At 45.3% G+C, this 18,502-nt stretch overlaps 2 protein-coding genes across 3 annotated transcripts; one reads left to right on the top strand and one right to left on the bottom strand.

Annotated features, from left to right (window-relative positions):
* The first annotated feature begins 909 nt into the window (after positions 1 to 909).
* rnft1 (ring finger protein, transmembrane 1) lies at positions 910 to 4,380 on the top strand. Its single transcript, XM_030101748.1, has 9 exons — positions 910 to 1,081; positions 1,884 to 2,332; positions 2,403 to 2,479; positions 2,548 to 2,648; positions 2,719 to 2,872; positions 2,977 to 3,135; positions 3,210 to 3,275; positions 3,358 to 3,459; positions 3,554 to 4,380. Exons 1-9 carry the CDS (start codon positions 1,056 to 1,058, stop codon positions 3,686 to 3,688), a joined length of 1,269 nt encoding a protein of 422 aa, XP_029957608.1. The 5' UTR covers positions 910 to 1,055; the 3' UTR covers positions 3,689 to 4,380.
* Positions 4,381 to 6,640: 2,260 nt separating this feature from the next.
* Positions 6,641 to 17,868, bottom strand: rps6kb1a (ribosomal protein S6 kinase b, polypeptide 1a). 2 transcript variants are annotated; one of them, XM_030101295.1, is made up of 15 exons: positions 17,665 to 17,868; positions 16,614 to 16,657; positions 15,114 to 15,234; positions 11,799 to 11,867; positions 10,881 to 11,028; positions 10,743 to 10,800; positions 9,213 to 9,313; positions 9,027 to 9,117; positions 8,688 to 8,778; positions 8,490 to 8,597; positions 8,343 to 8,405; positions 8,189 to 8,266; positions 7,995 to 8,102; positions 7,278 to 7,390; positions 6,641 to 6,974 (listed from the first exon to the last, which is right to left on the bottom strand). In XM_030101295.1, exons 1-15 carry the CDS (start codon positions 17,734 to 17,736, stop codon positions 6,710 to 6,712), a joined length of 1,530 nt encoding a protein of 509 aa, XP_029957155.1. In that variant the 5' UTR covers positions 17,737 to 17,868; the 3' UTR covers positions 6,641 to 6,709. The 2 variants fall into 2 exon arrangements, with proteins under 2 accessions (XP_029957155.1, XP_029957156.1); XM_030101296.1 differs by having other exon boundaries at positions 15,114 to 15,199; positions 17,665 to 17,709.
* Between the last annotated feature and the right edge of the window lie 634 nt (positions 17,869 to 18,502).

Genomic DNA, 18,502 nt, shown 5'->3' with positions numbered 1-18,502 from the left:
CGGTAGTATGGTTTCATTAATACAACCTCAATAAAGTTCAGCCTAAATCTCAGCTGTTCGGTTCATCATCTTGAGCTGAGCTGTCATTTGGCTCTAATCAGACCTTACCTGTAAACCAGGTGAGTGAAGCAGGTCAGGAGTTGGTCCACAGTCAGTCACGTGCGAAAGTCGTCTTTAATCACCTCGACAGGTGTGTTCGGATTCGGAACGCTTCATTTTGCTAAGCCCCGCCCCCTTATCTGATCATCCAATCAGAACGAGTCCTTAATCTGTAAACCGTGATCGATTACCGATTAAACTAAAGGAAATTATACTGCTAGTTTTTTCATATGTAATTTACTGAAGTATTTGTAATCACATCTGGAATAAACTTCTGTAAAGATATATGTGAAATTTGAACAATGAACATTTTTTATTGTCAAGAGAACCGGAGGCGATTCACAATGTTTTACAAGGACATAAAGAAATACATGTAGACAAGGAGTGCACGAAAGTCATAAGGAGGGGGAAAAGTAAAGGCTTTGCAATGATAAAGGTGATTAAACATGTATAATCTATTGTTTAAATAGAGAAAATAATATTGATTTAAGGACAGATTTAAAAGAAGTGTGTGTATCAGCTGACGTTTGTCCCACAGGTGAAGAGTGTGGAATCTTAAAGCTGCTTCACCTTGTCTCTTCTGACTTTGACAACACTTAGTAAACCTCTTCCTATTGAAAATTTCAAAAATTACATGAGTGTGGACAACACATCATCAAACTGTGGTTCAAACATTTCAAAAAGATTAAATATTGTATCATATCTATCTCAATGAGGATCTGTCCACTGTGTGTAGTTTCACAAGCTGCCGCCAGGTGGTAGTGTTGCCTCATTTTACATTAACAGAGCGTAAAACGGTAAAGAGAAGAAGTCGCTGCCGTCAAAGTACGTCAAGATGTCTGCTCGAGCTGCTAATGCGTTAGCCTGAAAGCTAACAGCTTCTTTCTGCTTTTTAGTTTGTTTTTGTTTACTTTGGTACGTCGGCTTTGGTACTAGATGGAGACCGAGGGTTTACCATGAAACTCCGGGTGCAGAATGACAGGTGAGCCGAAGCTTCTGACGGAAAATAAATAAATCTGTTTAGCTGCTAATGCTAACGGATAACCCTCTGATCAGCTGATATTTGTTTTTCAGTTTTTGACAACTTGTGGTGATTACACTGATATTAATAGGAGATCGTGAGGAAGAGTATTGTCGAATTTGTTAATGTTGTCTGCTATAACTCAGTTGAAACACTGATCATACACTGTCTCATACAAGTGTCAAAATGATCCCTCAGTAAGTAAACAGCTGTTACAACAGGTTGACTTTGTTATAGAACGAGTGACTGACATAAGAATAAACTCTGTATCTCTAGTCTAACTTAAGTGATTAGTAGCTCCTCTTCCGCAATATATCAGGGCTGTTATTTACCAAATTCCAGTTTAATTAAATTCAACGCAGGTCAGATCAATGTAGCAGAATCTGTAATGAGGAATCAATCAACAAAATCTGACCACAGAAAATACTCAGATACTGTGCATTTCAAATTCATATAATAAAGTATAAAGGTAACATCTACATGACTAAACTCTTAAGCAAAATAGGAAAGAAGATAAATACATAAAGACTAACAGAAATGATAAATGAGGTCAAGCAGGCTATTGAATACCAGTGAAAGGTTTTTGATTGTTACAATTTGGGGGAAGTAGCTAGTTTGTGCATTCAGGATTGAAATTACTTGGTTTCGTGGCCAGGCTTGTTGTTTCCTCATTAATTAATTTACAGAGAGTAAATTGTTACTGAATGATCACAGGTTGCTGAGTACAGACTGAGATTAAAATGATTTTTGTCCTGTGTTTCAGGAGTGACTCCAGAAGAGCAGTAAAACTGAGGGATTCTCCTGCTGTAATGCAGCCAAATTCGAATGAGCGGGGCGACCAAGCAGGAAACGGTTTATCTCTGACTCTGCAGCCAGAGCTCCTCAGCAGGGTGCCGGCCCACACTGCTGCTGCTGGCCCCGAGAGCAGCGAGGTGCGGGTCCCCATGCCCAGCGGGCCCGGGGAGTCCATGGGAGGCGCGTCGTCCCGGAGGTCCAGGGTCGGCTCCCACAGCCACTCCCACTCCCACGGACACCACCGGGCGCACCACCACTCCAGCTCCGAGCCCGAGCCGGACCCGGCCGACTCCGATCCGGACTCCGGCGAAGCCAGCACGTCGCTGTCGGAGCTCCGCTGCCTGTTCCGCTGGCTCCAGAAGAGCCTGCCCTTCCTCATCATACTGTGCTCCAAACTGGTCATCCAGCACGCCCTCGGTGAGGATACAGACATGCAGGCACATCACCACAAAGCAGCTTGTCTCATGATGTTTCTCCTCCTCTGCAGGTTTAGCAGTGGGAGTCGGCCTCTTCACAACCTTTTTATATGTGAATAAAAACATTCAGACTCAAGTCTTTCTTCAGGTAAGTCAGGATTTGGAAGCTTTTTGGAGTTTTGCTGTTTGATAAACTGTCACTGTGTCCTCCCGCAGGATCGCCACTCCAAGCTCCAGTGTGTGTGGCAGCTAGTTTTTCTGATCTCTTCCAGCCTCCTGCTTTACTACACATTTCTCACTGAGACACTTTACAATTGGTAAGACTCAGTGAAAGATCACTTGACGCGTGTGATCCACATGCATTACAGTGCTCCCTTCTCTCTGCAGCCTCATCTTCCTCAGTCCGGCCATCGAGCCGCTGGGGTTCTGGGAGACGCTGTGGGCAGTCGGCGTCACCAACTTCATCATAAAGTTCATTTTTATGGGAATAAAGTGCCTTATTCTGCTGCTGCCCTCTTCACTGGTGAATTACAGAGCCCAGGTAAGACGCGACCAGCGAACTGAGACAGTGGTTTTACCATGTTTACAAATGAATGAGTGGACTAATCAGCTCCTCCTCTAACCTGACGCCCCTCCTGCCTCCAGGGCCGCTGGCTGATGCTGACGGAGGAGCTGGGCCAGGTCCACCAGGCCGTCGCTCCTCTTCCACTGTGGTTCCGCTACCTGGTGACCTACCAGGAGAGCGAGGGGGCTCCGGGGCTCACTCTGGGGGTCGTGCTGGCTCTGCTCTACCTCATACTGAAGGTGTGACTCCACTCACGAGCGAACTCGATGTCCTGTCGTTACTGCTCCCTTAAAATTTCTCCTTGGTGTTGTAGCTTTTAGGAATGTACGGACAGTGGACGTCTTTACTGAAAACTGTGAGGCTGTGTCTAATGGGCGAGGTCAGTGACGCTCAGGAGGTAAAATCTGAACGCTCAGACGGAGTAAAGCGGCTGGATTGAAGGTTTCTCTTTCTCCTGTTAGCACACGGGCACGGCGGCCACGAGGAGTCAGTGCAGCGAGGCCGGGGACGTGTGTCCCATCTGTCAGGGAGAGTACAGGGAGCCTCGAGCGCTCATCTGTCAGGTACGACCTCCTCTTCCTCTTTAATTGATCGTTCAGATCAGATCAGGGTTCGGTTGTGTGACCGGACTGCTCTCTCTCTCCGTTGCCCTCGCAGCACATTTTCTGCGACGAGTGCATCGCTCTGTGGTTCAACCGGGAGAAGAGCTGCCCCCTCTGCCGCACCGTCATCACGGAGAAGGTGTACAAGTGGCGGGACGGCGCCACGTCGCCTCACCTGCAGATTTACTGAGGCGGCGGCGGCGTGCGGGGAGCTTTGAGGCGTCTGCAGGACCTTTGGGTATTAGCTTTTATGCAACATGTGATTTCTTTCTTTTTCAAACCCCAGTTATGTCGCACACACTGTCTGATTACCGGGCTTTATCTATGGATTTTTTTTTTTTTTTTTTTGCCTGACTTGTCCCTCTCACACACCTGAAAGTTAATTATTTTGACACTTTGAGTATTTTTTTTCCCTCTCTATTTTGTGTGGTGTTACTTTCATTCACCTTCGATACGAACCTTCCTCTTGTAAATATGGAAGAGAAATATATGAAAAGTATTTTACACTTTCCTAATCAGACATGACGCTCGCAGTGTTTCTCAGCAGCTTTTTTTCGGGAATGTCTTTGCTAAATTGTGAATGTTGGCGTTGGATCGGTTTCCTGGTGAGGTGGAGATGAAGGTGATTGATGATCCGCTCTGATGAGGATCGATAGGGCGTGTTTATCTTTTCCTTTTCACAGCCGGTGAATAGAACGCACGCAAGCTCGTGAGACTGATTTACACATAAATTATTTTTCTACAGGGGGAGAAGCCCCGTTTTTGTAAAAAAGAAAAGAAAAACCAAAGACCGGGAGAAACATCTATTTTATGTATGAAATCATTTCACTGTGTTATTTTGATCCATAAAGTATCGGAATAAAGTCTACCTTTCAAATAGGAGTTGGGATTTGTTGTTTGTTTTCATGTAAATGCACCCTTTTGCCATAAGTATTTGCTCAGCTCTCCAGATCACTGATTTCGGGTCTTTTCTGCACCGACTCGACTCAGAAACCACATCCATTCATTTGGTTTTTATTTTCAATATGTACATGATACATCTTAGCACTGTTCAAGAGGGGGGGCGGGCGGGTGTAGGAGTGACACCCCGACAGAAACGCCCGCTGGGTATCCAGATGTGGCGTCCCCCCCACCCCCCCAGAGGGAAGCCTGATATGACGGTCTCACTTGTAAACCTGAACAGTGAACCGATCTTCTCAGGAATGTCCATCCTCAGCAGACATGACATGAAAGGAGTCCTGGGATCGCTCCCAGCCACGATTACAACACACAGCAAACTGTACATACATTATGTACTCTGTCAGCGAAGGCACGACGCCCATCCCTCTGATTTTTGCATCTTTTGTTTCCTCGCGGCGCGACAGTCTCGCTTCGAACGCTGCGAAAGAAGCGTCGGCGAGGAGGAAAACTGAATGACTGCCACAAATAAATACTGTAGAATCGAAAAGAAAAAGCTGCACTGAGGTTGCTGTCAGATGAGGAAATAATAAAAAAAAAAATCTGTACACGGTAAGAAGTTCAAAGTAACTGTCAAGACATTCTGTGGCCTCATCGGAATCATAACGCGGAATAAATACATAGTTTGCATAGTGTGGACGATGCAGTGGAGACACGGTGGCACCTGAAATAAATACAAAGAAAGTGGAGTTGCACTGGAATGACGACGTGTTTGATCTTTCTTGGAAAGTTATTCTACTAGCTAAAGTCTTCAAGGTGAATCAAACAGTGCTTTTGGTCTCATGATGAGTGTTTGGAAAGCAACAAACTTATTTCATTTAATCAATTTGTTCCTCTGGGAAAACGTTCAGGGACGAGAAGGTCAAGTGGATGAACTCAAGAAAGGTCTCGTTTCGAGCGTCGACACTAAAACCACCGACACTCGAAAAGTCTCCTGCACAGCTGAAGGAAATGAAAAACATCTGATTGGCTCCAGATCCATTTCGAAGAACTACGAGAGTATGAAGATGAATCAGGGAGTGGCGGCTCAGGAACTGAAGAGTCTGGAGAACCAACTTACAGCCTCACAACACCTGAAAGATCTTTCAAAAACAAAGAAGTAAACGTGAAGGCGGTCGAAGGTGCTCTTCCTGCAGATTTACAGTAACACAAGTCATTTACATGAAGCTGCCTTGAAAGTTTTTTGGTAATTTTCCAGATGAAATGTAGATTTGGCTGCTGCTGTGAAGAGGCTTACCTTCAAACAATTTTAATTTCTATAGGATATAAAACTATGCGTTAGCATTTGACTCACAACACAAATTTCTCTGTCGTCTCTCTGCGATTCTTAAAGGAGGATGTGAGGATCTGAGTGACTCTTATTATATCGAGACTGATCCTTGGAGGCGTTGCCTTGCAACTTCCAGGATTTCACAGATCTGCTGATGCCACGGGAAACGTCCAGAGGTCCGGTGGAGTCCAGGATTTGATGAAAAGGGGGTGCTGATGCAGGATTAAGCAGGTGGTTTTAATGTCTTCGCTGGCTGTTGAAAGTGCAGGGAAAGCAGAACCGAAGCGCGACTGCTGCCTGAATCAGGAAGAGGCAGAGATACCCACCGTTGCTCGGAGGAGTTGGGGGAACATGAACACAAGGAATGGAGGAAATGTGACTCACAACAGAAAAAAAAAAAAAAAGCAAAGAAAAAGGCTTTTACAGTCCATTTACATTCAACACAAAGAAACCGAGCAGTGCTTCTGCGCAGGCCTCTGACAGGAAACGTTTGGTATCGATTTCGGTGGAAGCGATGCTCCGGGATGAAGTTTCACTTGTCTTTCTATAGCTGCTGTTCGGCCGCCTGCTCCTGAGCTACAATGCAGCGACCAAGGCAATGAGATCGTTTCCCTTACGAGGAACTGAGAGCCAATCGATGGACCCGCACGCTCGAAACAGGAAGTCCGCAGCCAGCCTCGCCGTCTCTCGCCGTGACGGAGAAGAGGACGGGGAGATAAGAAGCACCGGTACATCGTGAGGTGGCGTGCCTCAGCCGGCTCAGCAGCTGGCAGAGCGGCTCTCTGAGTGTCTGCAGCAGGCTGGGCTGAGGAGGGGAAGGCGCTGCTGGAAGAGCTGGTGATCTGCGTCGACAGTATTTCATTTAAAAATTAATAATAATAATAACAAAAAAAAAAAAAAAAACGTCTACAAGTCTTTTTGAAAGGAAACAAATCAGAGGAAGAGGAATTGAAAGAGAGCTAAAGTCTGTGGGCGCGCCGAGCGTCATAGGTTCATCCGTAGATGCTCGGGCCGCTTGGAGTTCATGGGGTAGGCCTGCTTCTTGTAGGGGCCGGCGCCGATGCCCGGGGGCTGCCTGATGGGGAGCGGGGCGGACGCCTCGGAGGTGCAGCCGCCGCTGGTGTCCATGTGCTCCACGCCCGAGACGTCCATGGGCTGCTCCAGCGAGCCGCCGGGCGACAGCATGGACGGGCAGCCGGTCAGCGAGGGGCCCCGCGGCCAGACGTCTCCGCCGGCAAACTTGACCGGGCTGCACAGAGAACAAGGCTCCCGTTAACATCCGCAGGTCCAGCAACATGTGTCACCACTCAGGAAGGAAAACACAGCGGGGGGATTTATGGAAAACATCTGAGCAAAAGGGAAATAACTCCCAAACCTCTAGAAATGTTCTCAATTATCTCCAATTCCTGCAGTTTAATTCAAATCTTCCCCGCGTTTGATCCGCTGACCCCGATAATGACTTCTAAATGTTGAGCGAGCAAAACGACGCTGACAAGCTCAGCAAGTGATTCATCGGCGTGGGAAGGAAGGGTGAAAACAGCAACGCCGTTACCTCACAGGTGTCCTCGGGCTGCCCGGGAACTTCCGCGGCGAGCGGACCTTTGGCTCGAAGGAGAACTTCTCTTTGACGTTCTCCAGCACCGACGGGGCGACGTACGTGAAGCCCTGCGGACGGGAGGGGGGGGGGAAGAGATCTGAGCCCACCTCTTCAAAAACAACAGGCCACAGCTGACGGCGAGCAATGAAACGCTGACTCAGAGCCATCATGCAATGCGGTGAAACGGCGAGCGGAGCTTCCAGGAAGAGCGGCAGGACGGACCCAGCTGGGACGAATTAACCGATTCTCGTAAGAATTACTCGGTGGAAACAAGAAAGAAACCAAAAACAATGTGTCCGGAGCCGCTCAGATAAACAACAACAAAACCCAAAACCTCAGATTATTACCACCTCAGTCAATCTGGCAGCAAATTCCGACTTCGGCATACTTATCGAAACGTTCAGTAAAAACACTGTATGTATGGTTTTAGTGCATCTGTTATAATATACATATCTATTACGTATAATTACATATCTATTTTTTTTATTGCTGTCACAGCTGTAACTATCACGGTCTGGATGAGGACCTGGAAACTCCATCTGCTCTTATTTAGTGTGCAACAGGTTGTAGACGACAGCAACTTCTCTTTCAGGAGCAAGTAAAACTGGCGAGCATTAATATCTGCAGCCTTCCTGTCACTTGAAAGCAGGTGTCGGAGCAGCAGTGACCCACCAGGAAGACTTGATTGGCACTTTCGCTGAGCGTGGAGTCGTCGGGGCTGTCCACTGGAGTCTGGCTGGTGAACTTGGAGTCGAACTGGCTGACGTCGTCGGCCGATTGCTGCCAAGAGAAGCGGGCTGGTGAGTCGTCACGGAGCGACCGGTCCCACCGGACGCCTCCCCCACCCTCGAAGACGGCGCACTCACCAGAAACGGCCTGAACGGAGGCTCCACTTTGCGGGCGAGGAGGTCGTCCCAGTTGATGTGCCGGAAGAAAGGGTGGGCCTGGGAGGGAGGACGGGCACAGTGCATGAGCTCCGGAAACTGTGAATCCCTGCAGGCGCTGAGCAGGTGAACCTACCTGGACCTCGGCAGCATCTCCCGGCCCTGCGCCCAGTCGTAGAGAGGCGTTTCGTTTCAGCAGCTGCAGAACAAAAGTTTAGAAAGTGTCCTTTTCCTTCTTTATACAATCAAACAGCCAGAGGTGAGGCGAGGCGAGGCGACGCACCTTTTTGAGCAGGTCCCTGGCTTCTTGTGTGAGGTAAGGTGGAAGGCTGAGTTTGCATTTCAAGATTTTGTCAATCGTCTTTTTACGATTCTCACCGGTGAACGGAGGCTACGGGAAGCGAGCAGGTCAGGAATGAGACTTCAGCTGTGCTTGTTTGGGTTCTGAGAGGCAGTTTTAGACACAGCGGAGGGGACTTACTGCTCCTGTCAGCATGTCGTACATGAGCGCTCCCAGACTCCACCAGTCCACAGCGCGGTTGTGTCCGCTCCTCATGAGGATCTCTGGAGCCCTGACGAGGAGGAGGAGGAGGAGGAAGAAGGTCAAACAGATGACAACATGGCCTCATTCACACAACGTTTCAAGTGGAAACATCTTGCAAAAGTTTTGCTGGCAACTTTTTGAACAAAAACGTTTACACAGCAACGGCAGAAATGCAGAAAAACATCCAACACTTTGGGGTTTTCACTTGAAAAGGCGGTGGCGTAAACAGGAAGTGAGTTTGAGGACAGTAAATTGAGGAGTAACTGCGTGTCGTACATGTACTCGATGGTTCCACAGAAGGTGTGTGTGACCGTTCCGTCGTGGATCGACTCTTTGCACAGACCGAAGTCGGTCAGCTTCACGTGTCCTGGAGGAAAAGGAGGGAGATGAAGGAAGTTGTGATGAGAAAAAAAACAAAAGCTTTGAGGAGAGTGCCTCATAGTGCCGTTGGAGTTTCTGTACCGTTGTTGTTGAGCATGATGTTTTCCGGCTTCAGGTCTCTGTAGATGATGCCCTTCTGGTGCAGGTGACCGAGCGCCATCGAGATCTCAGCCAGGTAGAAACTGTCAACAACGCAAAGAAAAAAAAAAAAAAAAAAAAAAAAGGAAAATTATTATTTTTCCCTCTGGGACTCATCACTGTTTCCACACATTCAGACGGCAGAGCCATGACTCGGCTCTGCCGTCACAGAGCGACATGCTCGGTGTCATTGTGGGGTATTGTGAGCGTGACACACACACCCGTGTTTGTTCAGCAGCTCGGTTCATGTAATCACTGTTTTCATCAACCGCCTTTGTTTCTAAAACACTGAGCCAACTTCACATGTTTTCCCCCCGTTGGAAATTGCAAATAAGCGCTCTGACAAACATCGCCGCATGTCTTCTTCCTAATTCTAATTTACTGCATGAGGATTTCCTCGCTGAACGTCGGCGTCTGTGATCCGTCAGAGAGCAGCTGCAGGAACTCACATGTTTCTGCTGCTGGTTAACAATTTCTGAACTTATCAGGAGAAAAACCAAACAAACAAACGAAAGACACACAGTGTGTTTGCCGAGATGCCAATCAGCGCTGGCCAAACAATTGGAATAAAAGTCCCAGTGCAGCTTTGAGAAGTAAACACTGCTGAAAAACAGGATGTCAGATTTGGAAATGCTTGAAATGTATCAATGTGATACGACGTTCATCTCTCTGAGGCCAAAATGTTTTTAAGAGAATTAAATACTAAAATATTAAAGATCATTTACAAAGATTTATTAGATACTGCTTCCCCGTTACTTTAAGTTGGACTTGAATGAGTTTCAGACCTTACAACTGGGAATCACTGAGTGACTAAATTACAGTTACAGAGAACTTTTATTTTGGATCCTCTTAGGATTCAGGCCTCATTCAGAACAAGGTTTCAAGTGAAAAGCCGCCGATTCAATGTTTTCATTTAAGAGAAAAATCCTGTTTTCCTTGAATAGTACTTTACTTGTCTCAAATACAGATCAGTCTATATCAGGGATGGAAACTAATTTTCCCAAAGGCCACATGGAAAATCAGCTCTTTAACTGAAGACTGAGACATAAGTTCACTTGAGTTTTGCTCAATAGGAACCATCTCGACTAAAAGTAACTTTCACTTTATTTTTTTAAATGATTTTCATGGGCTACTGATGCTCATTTTTTCTTTCCCACTCTTTGAAAATCATGATTACATTTTTCTAAACTTTGAGTTCAGCAAATAAAAACCATATTTTTATTATTATCAACTGTCTTTTTTCCACCGTGAAACACCAGTTTAGTGAGGTGACAATTGCTACTCCCAACCAATAATGTAACATTGGTGAATAAATGTGAAAAATGTGACAATTTTGGATGTGCTCATAATAATAAGTCAATAATAACAGCAACTTTCATTTCCCAGTAACACCCTGCTGCTCAAGCAGAGCTCAAAGGAACAAATACGACTGATGAGAGGTGAGAGGACACCTGCAGCGATGGCCTCACTCACCAGGCTGTGTCCTCCATGAAGATGCCTTCTCTCTCCAGCTGCATGAACAGCTCCCCACCTGCAAACACACTCTCTTTACTCAAATCGAAGCGTCTTCCTGCGGCCCGTTCGCGGCGGATCGGGTGTCGCTGCGCTCACCACTCAGATACTCCAGGATGAGGTACAGCTTTCCCCCCGTCTGGAAGGCGTAGATGAGGTCCACGATGAAGGGATGCTTCACCTCCTCCAGGATGTTCCTCTCAGCTTTGGTGTGAGCCGTGTCCTTCGCGTTGCGGACGATCATCGCCTGGCGGGGGAGCAGAGCAGCAGAGGTTCAGCAAAACTGAGGAACCGATCGGGGAAATAAGGTCAACCTGCTGCAACTAGGTAAACTCTGACGGAAGCAGAACGTCACCAGTTAAGGAAGAAAATCTCAACCCTGTTTCACTGAGACTGAAACCTGATAACATGACAAGCTTTCAAAAGTTGCTGACTGCTTTGTTGTCTCTGAAACAGTTGTGTTTTGGCTAACAGCTCCTCTCTGCTCTCGGATATCTCTGATCTCCACTGAACTGTAAACAGCCAGCACAGTTTCAGAAAGCCAAGCCGTTCATGCTGGTGATGTGATTTGCTTCTGTGCTGATCGGATCATTATCAGAACGTTTAGTTCACTATATGAGTGAATGCTGCTCAGTAACTTTATACTTTAACTATTTAATTGAGAAATGACGACGTCTGCGATTGACAGAAGCACTGCAGCTAATGTTAACAGGCGATAAAGGTGTTCTGTGCTCAGTTTGAGACCTCAAATCTGTAGGTACCAGCTACAAGAAGCACTGCAGTGCCTCTGAAACGCCGTAAACTATTAATCCATAGAGGGATTCACAGCTAACTTAATAGTCAGGGAATACATTCCCCCAAAGATCCAGGCTGTTCAAGTATTAAATATCCCTGCAATGCTGCACTCCCACACACGTACACTAGGGGGCAGAGGAGGGTCGCTTTTTTTTAAAAGGTGATTTGAGGACAAACAGCGGAGCTGTTCTCTTTGTCCTGTGAAAACACAGGTTGACTCACCTTCTTCAAAACCTTCATGGCAAATATCTTCCCGGAGGTGGCACCGGACACCTTCCGCACCTGGAACACCTGCGAACGCAGCAAGCATGGAAATGAATTTACGTTTCATTCAGGACTTCACAAAAGGTCACAGTTATGCTCATTCAATCTGACAAGATTAAAAATACACTTCTCCGTCACAAGTCACAAAGATGATGCGATCAAGCAGATAAACAAATATAAATCCATCAATCCTTTTAACAATTAGGAGGAAGATAAGACATTTTGTCATTTTGCCAGATAAGATAACTGTGGCACACACCGACACCATCATGGCAACAAAAAGTGAAGAAACCAGATCTGTGTCACAATATCTGAAAATCTGACACACCTCACTGCAGATCATGAGAAAAAACGGACACAGTCATCAGATTTTAAAGTGAAAACTTGATTTAAATCCTGTTAGAACTCTAGATGATTCACAGCATGAATTTTACCTTTTCAAGCTTGTGGGCCTGTCTGTCTTACGTTTACATGTTCTCCCCGTGCATTTCAATCATCCAGTCCAAAAACAAGGATTTGACGTTAGAAAATAATTGAAATACTTTAATAATTCCAGTGGGAGCGTCTTAATAGAGCTATTCCAAAGTACAGGATCTACACAGAACAGCAAATTTATATTAGGTACAATAAAATATTAATTACTGACTACAAACTCCCCATAAAAATATTAAAGTGAACTGTGATGAGCTGAATAAAACAACTGAATGGACAGAAGCTGATATGAAGGAACAAGGTGATCAAGTTTTATTGTAAAGTGTGAGAATACATTTATTTCTAAAGGTTTCACTTTATACAGTGATGAAGTGTTAAATTGTATCTTTTTTAAACTACAAATCATACTTTTTAGGGTTCTCAGTCTCTTATGATACCCAGTGTGACCTGCTGCTAAGATGTTGCAGAGAATTCACAATCTGTAGGTGAATGGAGTGAAGGTGTCTGCTGAAGGACCTCATGATGACGACTGGAATCAAAACGCGCAGCACAAATCACATTCTTCCAAAGGTCATGAGGACAAGAGTCATTAAAGCATCATCAACGACTTGGGATGTCAAACATAAGGCTCGTGGCCCAAAACCGGCCTCCAATGCAGCCCGACAGGTCCCCAACAAAGGAGGAGTGGCGTGAGCGGACCATGATGAACTAGAATTTGGCACTCAGAGAGCGCAGACCTCTGCCACAGCTCAAATCAGTCACCAACAACAATAAGAACACCATATATAAATATAACTAAGCAGATGTAAAGAAAGCCTGTCATCAATTTAAGACATAGTACTGACGCCCTCTGCTGGATAGATACAGTACTGCAGTGGTAAAATGAAAGTCGTGACCCTAAAGAATCCTTTAAAAGATTCGTGGACCCAGACAGTGATCCGGATCATCACCAAAATTTAATGGATTCTAAGTTAGCCCAAGACCCACCTTTCCACAAAGTTTCATTGCAATCTGTCCATTACTTTTTCCGTAATGTTGCTAACAAACCAACCAACCAACAAACCGAAGTGATTACATGCACTCCCGGCGGAGGTAAATATTGGTGAAACTAATGACTTTTTGACAATTAACGCCATTTTAGGAGCGGCGTTACCCATGCCCTGTCTGCTAGACGTATACGGATGTCCGCCGCTCGATTTTGGATCTAAATTTCTCCCGAAGCACTGTTCGGATCAGAAAAGCATTCGGTTTGAGTATATTGTTCTACTTCATTCTTTAAACAACGTTAAAGCTGTTTAAACCGTACTTATCCTTTAAAATGCTCTTTTATTTTCTTTCCATCTTGTTTGATTTTGGATTTTAACGTAATTTCATGTATTTCTTTGCCTTCTGTTTGAACAGTGCGATACAAATAAACTTGCCTTCCCTTCCAGGCCGTCCCAGTCGAGATGAAAATGTTCTGTATGCGGCTCCTGAGCTAAAACGTGTTTGACACCGCTGACCTACGCTGTAAATACTTCCATCGTTACAGTTTGGATTTCTAAGCTAAATTCAATTTTTCATGACATTAGTAGCCATAACACTGATGCATTTCACAGTAATCAAAGCTGTCCGTCTCACAACCATTGTTTGACTTTCCTGAACGTCCTGACAGGCTGCAGCCGGCTACGTTAACAATACTGCTCACTGTGAAAACACTCAAGTGACTTTTGTCAATTAAGTTTAAAGACCTGCTAAAGCCTTTTTTATGGAAAAAGGAATTCGCTGCTTTTGAAGTCGTTCCCAAGTCTGCAGAAAGTGTAGAGTCACTAATCCTCTGCCAGTGTAGCCCAGATGGTTTCTTCTGTCTCGACTGCGAAAATGATACTTAGTCATTCTCGTGACAAAAAGAAAACCAGAACGCCCTCTTTCACACAGACGTGGAGGTGAAGAGACGCTGCTGTATTTGCATTTGTGACTAATATGCAGCCTTCCGGGACTTTTTTTTTTTTTTTTTCAATGATTTTTGGGTGCGCAGTTTTAAAAACGGTGAAACAAATCACATAGTCCGAGACGCTGGATTACTCTGCGGGGCTGAGAAATTTCCAGAAAACAAGTTGTTACTGAAAATGACTCGTTAGTCATCGCAGTCAAAACCACTTCAAGACGGAGCGCGTTGTGCCTGTGCATGCTAAGCCAGACATGTTTCCAAAATAACAGAGAGGTGCAGCGTCATCTGCCAGTGCAGCGAGGCGCAGCTCCACGGCGAGAAAATAACCAGACGCTCATCACGACACAATCCAAACACGACGGATCTTTTCGCGTGTATTCATTTTTTAAAATGCTGATTTGTTTCAAGTGTATACAGAGAGGGGAGCGGAGGATTAGAGTTGTGCTTTGTGTTAATGCGGGGCAATGTGGGGATGGCTCCAGGATGCCAGCTCCTCCAACTAAATATGCAACAGGATATTTTCACCTCAGACAAAAACATTGAAAGGCTTGCTGATAAACAACGCTGACAGCGTAAAATGCTGCAGAAAATCCCAGTGCGTAAGACTTGAATTTCTGTCTCTTTGATTCGACAAGAAAAATCCCCACGAGATGAAGTTTCAAGACAACAATAAAGTTCCTCCCACACAAGCTGGTAATGTGACAGCAGATCCCAAGCAAAGAAACTGACAAACATGGTATTTCCCACACTCACAGATTACTTTCTAACACAGTTCAAAAGTTGAATACTTTTTAGCAAAAAAAAAAAAAAAAAAAAAGAAAAGCTGTGCGATAAACAGATAGACGCAGCAGAAATTAATACAAAATGTAAAGTTGGTGTTAAAAACAAGGAGCGGGAATCTCGGGCCTCACCTTGCCATAGCCTCCTTTTCCCAAAACTTTCAGCAGCTCAAAGCATTCGGGCCTGATCTGCTCTGTTCCCTTGTTCACGCTGTTCTCTGAAATTTCAAACTTCTCACAGTCATCCATGTTACTGGCAAAACAAACAAAAAAACAAAGAAGATGAGAAAATAGAGAAGACATGCACATTAACATCAGTACAAACACCAAGAAATTCAAGTTCTCTGTTTGAGAGTGCCGTTTTGTCATCAGATGGTGATTTCTTTTTTTTTTTTTTTTTGAGATCCTGTTTACACGACAACGTTTTCAAGTGAAAAAGGAAAACTTCCGTTGCGTTTTGGGTGTCCGCTAACGTGACAACTGTGCTCAAAGCCACTGGCAATGCAACTTTTCGAGAACGCTTGAAATCAGTTGTGGGTCAAAATGAGACTTTCTGAAAACGCTCAGGCTTCCTCTCCATGTGGACGACAAACGCTGGCACGCTGCTCTCTGCAGGCTTGTATGTAGTTTTATAAAAAAAAAAAAAAAAAAAAAAAACAACAGCAGCACACAATAGTGTAAACTTACATCATTATCAAAACATTGATGTGAAAACGCAAAATTTTTCGGAAACACAAACGCTAAAACTCTGCGTTTTTACTTAAACTGTTGTGTAAATTGGGCCTGAGTTACAACGCTGCAACTAATGACCAGGAAACCAGAGGGAGGATGTGTGAAGGTGCATCTACAATTCATCTCATCAACTCGCGAAGGGAAACTCCCCAGAGATTGTGAATGTCACACAGTACACACTGATCCTCTGTTGAATGATGAGCGTATCCTCCGAGCAGACGACGAACAAGAATATCAAAACACTACTTTGCATTCGTAGCTGTGTGTGTGTGTGTGTGTGTGTATTTAAATCTGCCCAGTGCTGGACTGTTTTTAGGTCCCACTCTGGAGCCTAAACATAGCAGTGGGTAAAGGTTGAACTGGGGGTGACGGGTGGTTCGACAGTTTTGTTTCAGGGGAATAAACAGATGAGTTGAGACGAGTGCCCTGCTGATGTGGTTCCCCAGTGTTTTCATACAAAGATCCCTCAAAGAGATCCAGATGAGAGCAGTGAGCCCACACTGAATTACAGTCTGCAATCTCCGAGATATCCGATTTTACAGGGTGACTGTCTCTTGCAGGGCTTCAGAGGTTACCGGGTGGCTCCAAAACAGCAATGATTGATGGGGATCATAGGTTGTCGCTTTGTCGGTGATCACATTTCATTCAAAAATGATGCGCTTTCACTTGAAGGTATGTCGTGCAAACAGATCGCAAAGTCCCACATTTCCCTTTCTGATCGTCACACATTTATTTCTAATGGTTTGACAGCGTAATTATTATGTTGTTGTCTTTGATTAGATGAGGGTGCATTCTGAACCTAAGCACTGCAGTTCTATCTGACAGCTGAAAGTGTAGCTGGGATCTGCTGTCTCTGCTCTGGGTGTCCTGACAGTGAACCGCAGCACTGCCCGTACTCACAATTCAAAGCTGCTGCACTGGTCCATGTATTCACTGAGCTGAGCCTGGGAACAAGAGGAACAGCAGGACAACACGGCATTAAAGCAGGCAGGAATGTGAGGGAGGGCAAAGCGGATTTATATGCACATATATTACAGACTTTATCTAACGAACTGCCTTATGTCCAATAATTCTCACATGTAGCTCAGCCGGGTTGAAGTTAACAGGTTACCTAGTGGCTAATAAAATAATTATTTAACTAAATAACAAAACACACACGTTTCCCATTACCACTCTCTGTGATCGAAAGAGAATAAGTTTATTAATGACTTATAAAGAGGAATAAGTGACTAATATGTCATATTTGTTTGAGAATGCTGTTAGCCATAGCGCAGCTAGCATCGGTGGGATTTCAGCCTGTTGGTGGTCAGACGTACAGGAGTTTTTATTTATATAACAAGGACTTACAATATATCCAAAGCTGCGTTCTGAGTATACATAATCCCTTACTGTAACTCGCAGCTAGTTTCGGAGCATCGTAACTTATCCCTAGAAATTGACGAATGCCGATGCAGATGAAATGCATGCATCCATTATCGGACAAGCGGTAAAGGGCGGACAAATTGTTTTCGTGTATTCCGCTGCTTTTGGTTAAACCAGCTCTTTGGTGGATAATGACACTATTCTTTACCAAAACATTTCACAATGTGTGGTTTAAAGCCTCACTTTCTGTTTACTCGCGGATACACAAACAGTATTAGACATTCCAACTTCAAGCCAAACTGTGCACCGTCAGAGACTTTCGTTTCTGCGGCTTTAAGTATCAAATATCGGTTTAAAGGGAGCTCAATTTGTGGTCCTCGGTGACTTGAAGCATAAAATGCAACAGAAATGTGTTGAAATGGATTGTTTACAGTCATACATGGTGTTCCACTAGAATCCGCGGGAAAGATGAAGACGGCGGTGTGTCCGACAATGGAAGCCGGTCCGCCGGTGTTAGCAGCGCAGGCCTCGGGAGCGGGCTTAAGCAGCGTTAGCATTAGCATTAGCCTCCCCGGTAACGTGAACTCACCCCGTCCTCGAGCTCGTCGTCAGAGACGTTCTCATCCGGTTGATCCAGATCGATGTCGAAAACTCCGGCCATGATCCACCGCGCTCTCCGCTGCCCGGTTCTTCAGAAAACAAAGCCCCGCTCCGCCCGCCTCACGGGAGAGCCGGCTGCGGCAGAAAGCATGGGCTAAGCTGCGAGCTAACCAAAACAACACTGAGGGACCGGCGGGAGGGAGGGAGGGCTCCGGCCGGGGGGAGCGGCGCGGGGAGCCTCTAGTGTCCGCCAGCAGCACTACTGTACCCGGACCAGCCCGGGTCAGGACGGGCGAGGAACCTCGAGCGTTCCTCAAAAGTACTACTGTACTCAGATCAGCTTGGGTCAGGACGCCAGCAGTTCGGTCACGTTGAACCTAAACAAACAAACAAAACACACACAACCTAATGTGAATTGGTAATAAAACTGAGTGCGTGTTTGATGAAATCCTTATATTTCTAGAGGTGTCACGCGAGAAGCAGACTTGCAATCAAAGCTCACAGGTTCAAATCCCACAGACAGGTCATCACTGAGCATGACCCTTGACCCCCATCAGCTCCCAAGAGTTCCTATGATCCTGGAATCCTAAAATAATTGGTGGATGCAGAAAAGCAAATTCCCTCAAGAGGAGTATGATTGATTAGTTTTTGGTTTAGTCTTTTTTTTTTTTTTTTAATGAAACTATTCATTACAAGCAACGACTGATTCCATCACACACTTATTTCTGTCTTCCAAAGCAAAAGTGTTCACCAGCTTGCTCTTAACCCGAAAAAAGTGTTGTTATTTTAGGTTTTTGTAATTAAAGATTCATGCCTTCATATTTTTG

The sequence above is a fragment of the Salarias fasciatus genome, chromosome 10 (assembly GCF_902148845.1).
Source record: "Salarias fasciatus chromosome 10, fSalaFa1.1, whole genome shotgun sequence".
Classification (NCBI taxonomy): Eukaryota; Metazoa; Chordata; class Actinopteri; order Blenniiformes; family Blenniidae; genus Salarias; species Salarias fasciatus.
The sequence above is the reverse complement of the archived record's forward strand: the minus strand, read 5'-3'. Positions and strand labels throughout refer to the sequence as shown.

Bases quoted from the DNA above. Each gene is read 5' to 3' on its own strand.
- rps6kb1a (XM_030101295.1), bottom strand. From the start codon at position 17,736: ATGGCCGGAGTTTTCGACATCGATCTGGATCAACCGGATGAGAACGTC. The intron at 10,801-10,880 runs GTGAGCGCAGCG...GTGTGTTTGCAG, and splicing joins CATCCTGGAGTATCTGAGTG to GTGGGGAGCTGTTCATGCAG. The intron at 7,391-7,994 runs GTGGGTCACTGC...TCCCGTCCGCAG, and splicing joins GTGCCAATCAAGTCTTCCTG to GGCTTCACGTACGTCGCCCC.
- rnft1 (XM_030101748.1), top strand. From the start codon at position 1,056: ATGAAACTCCGGGTGCAGAATGACAG. The intron at 2,873-2,976 runs GTAAGACGCGAC...TCCTGCCTCCAG, and splicing joins TGGTGAATTACAGAGCCCAG to GGCCGCTGGCTGATGCTGAC. The intron at 3,136-3,209 runs GTGTGACTCCAC...TTGGTGTTGTAG, and splicing joins TGCTCTACCTCATACTGAAG to CTTTTAGGAATGTACGGACA.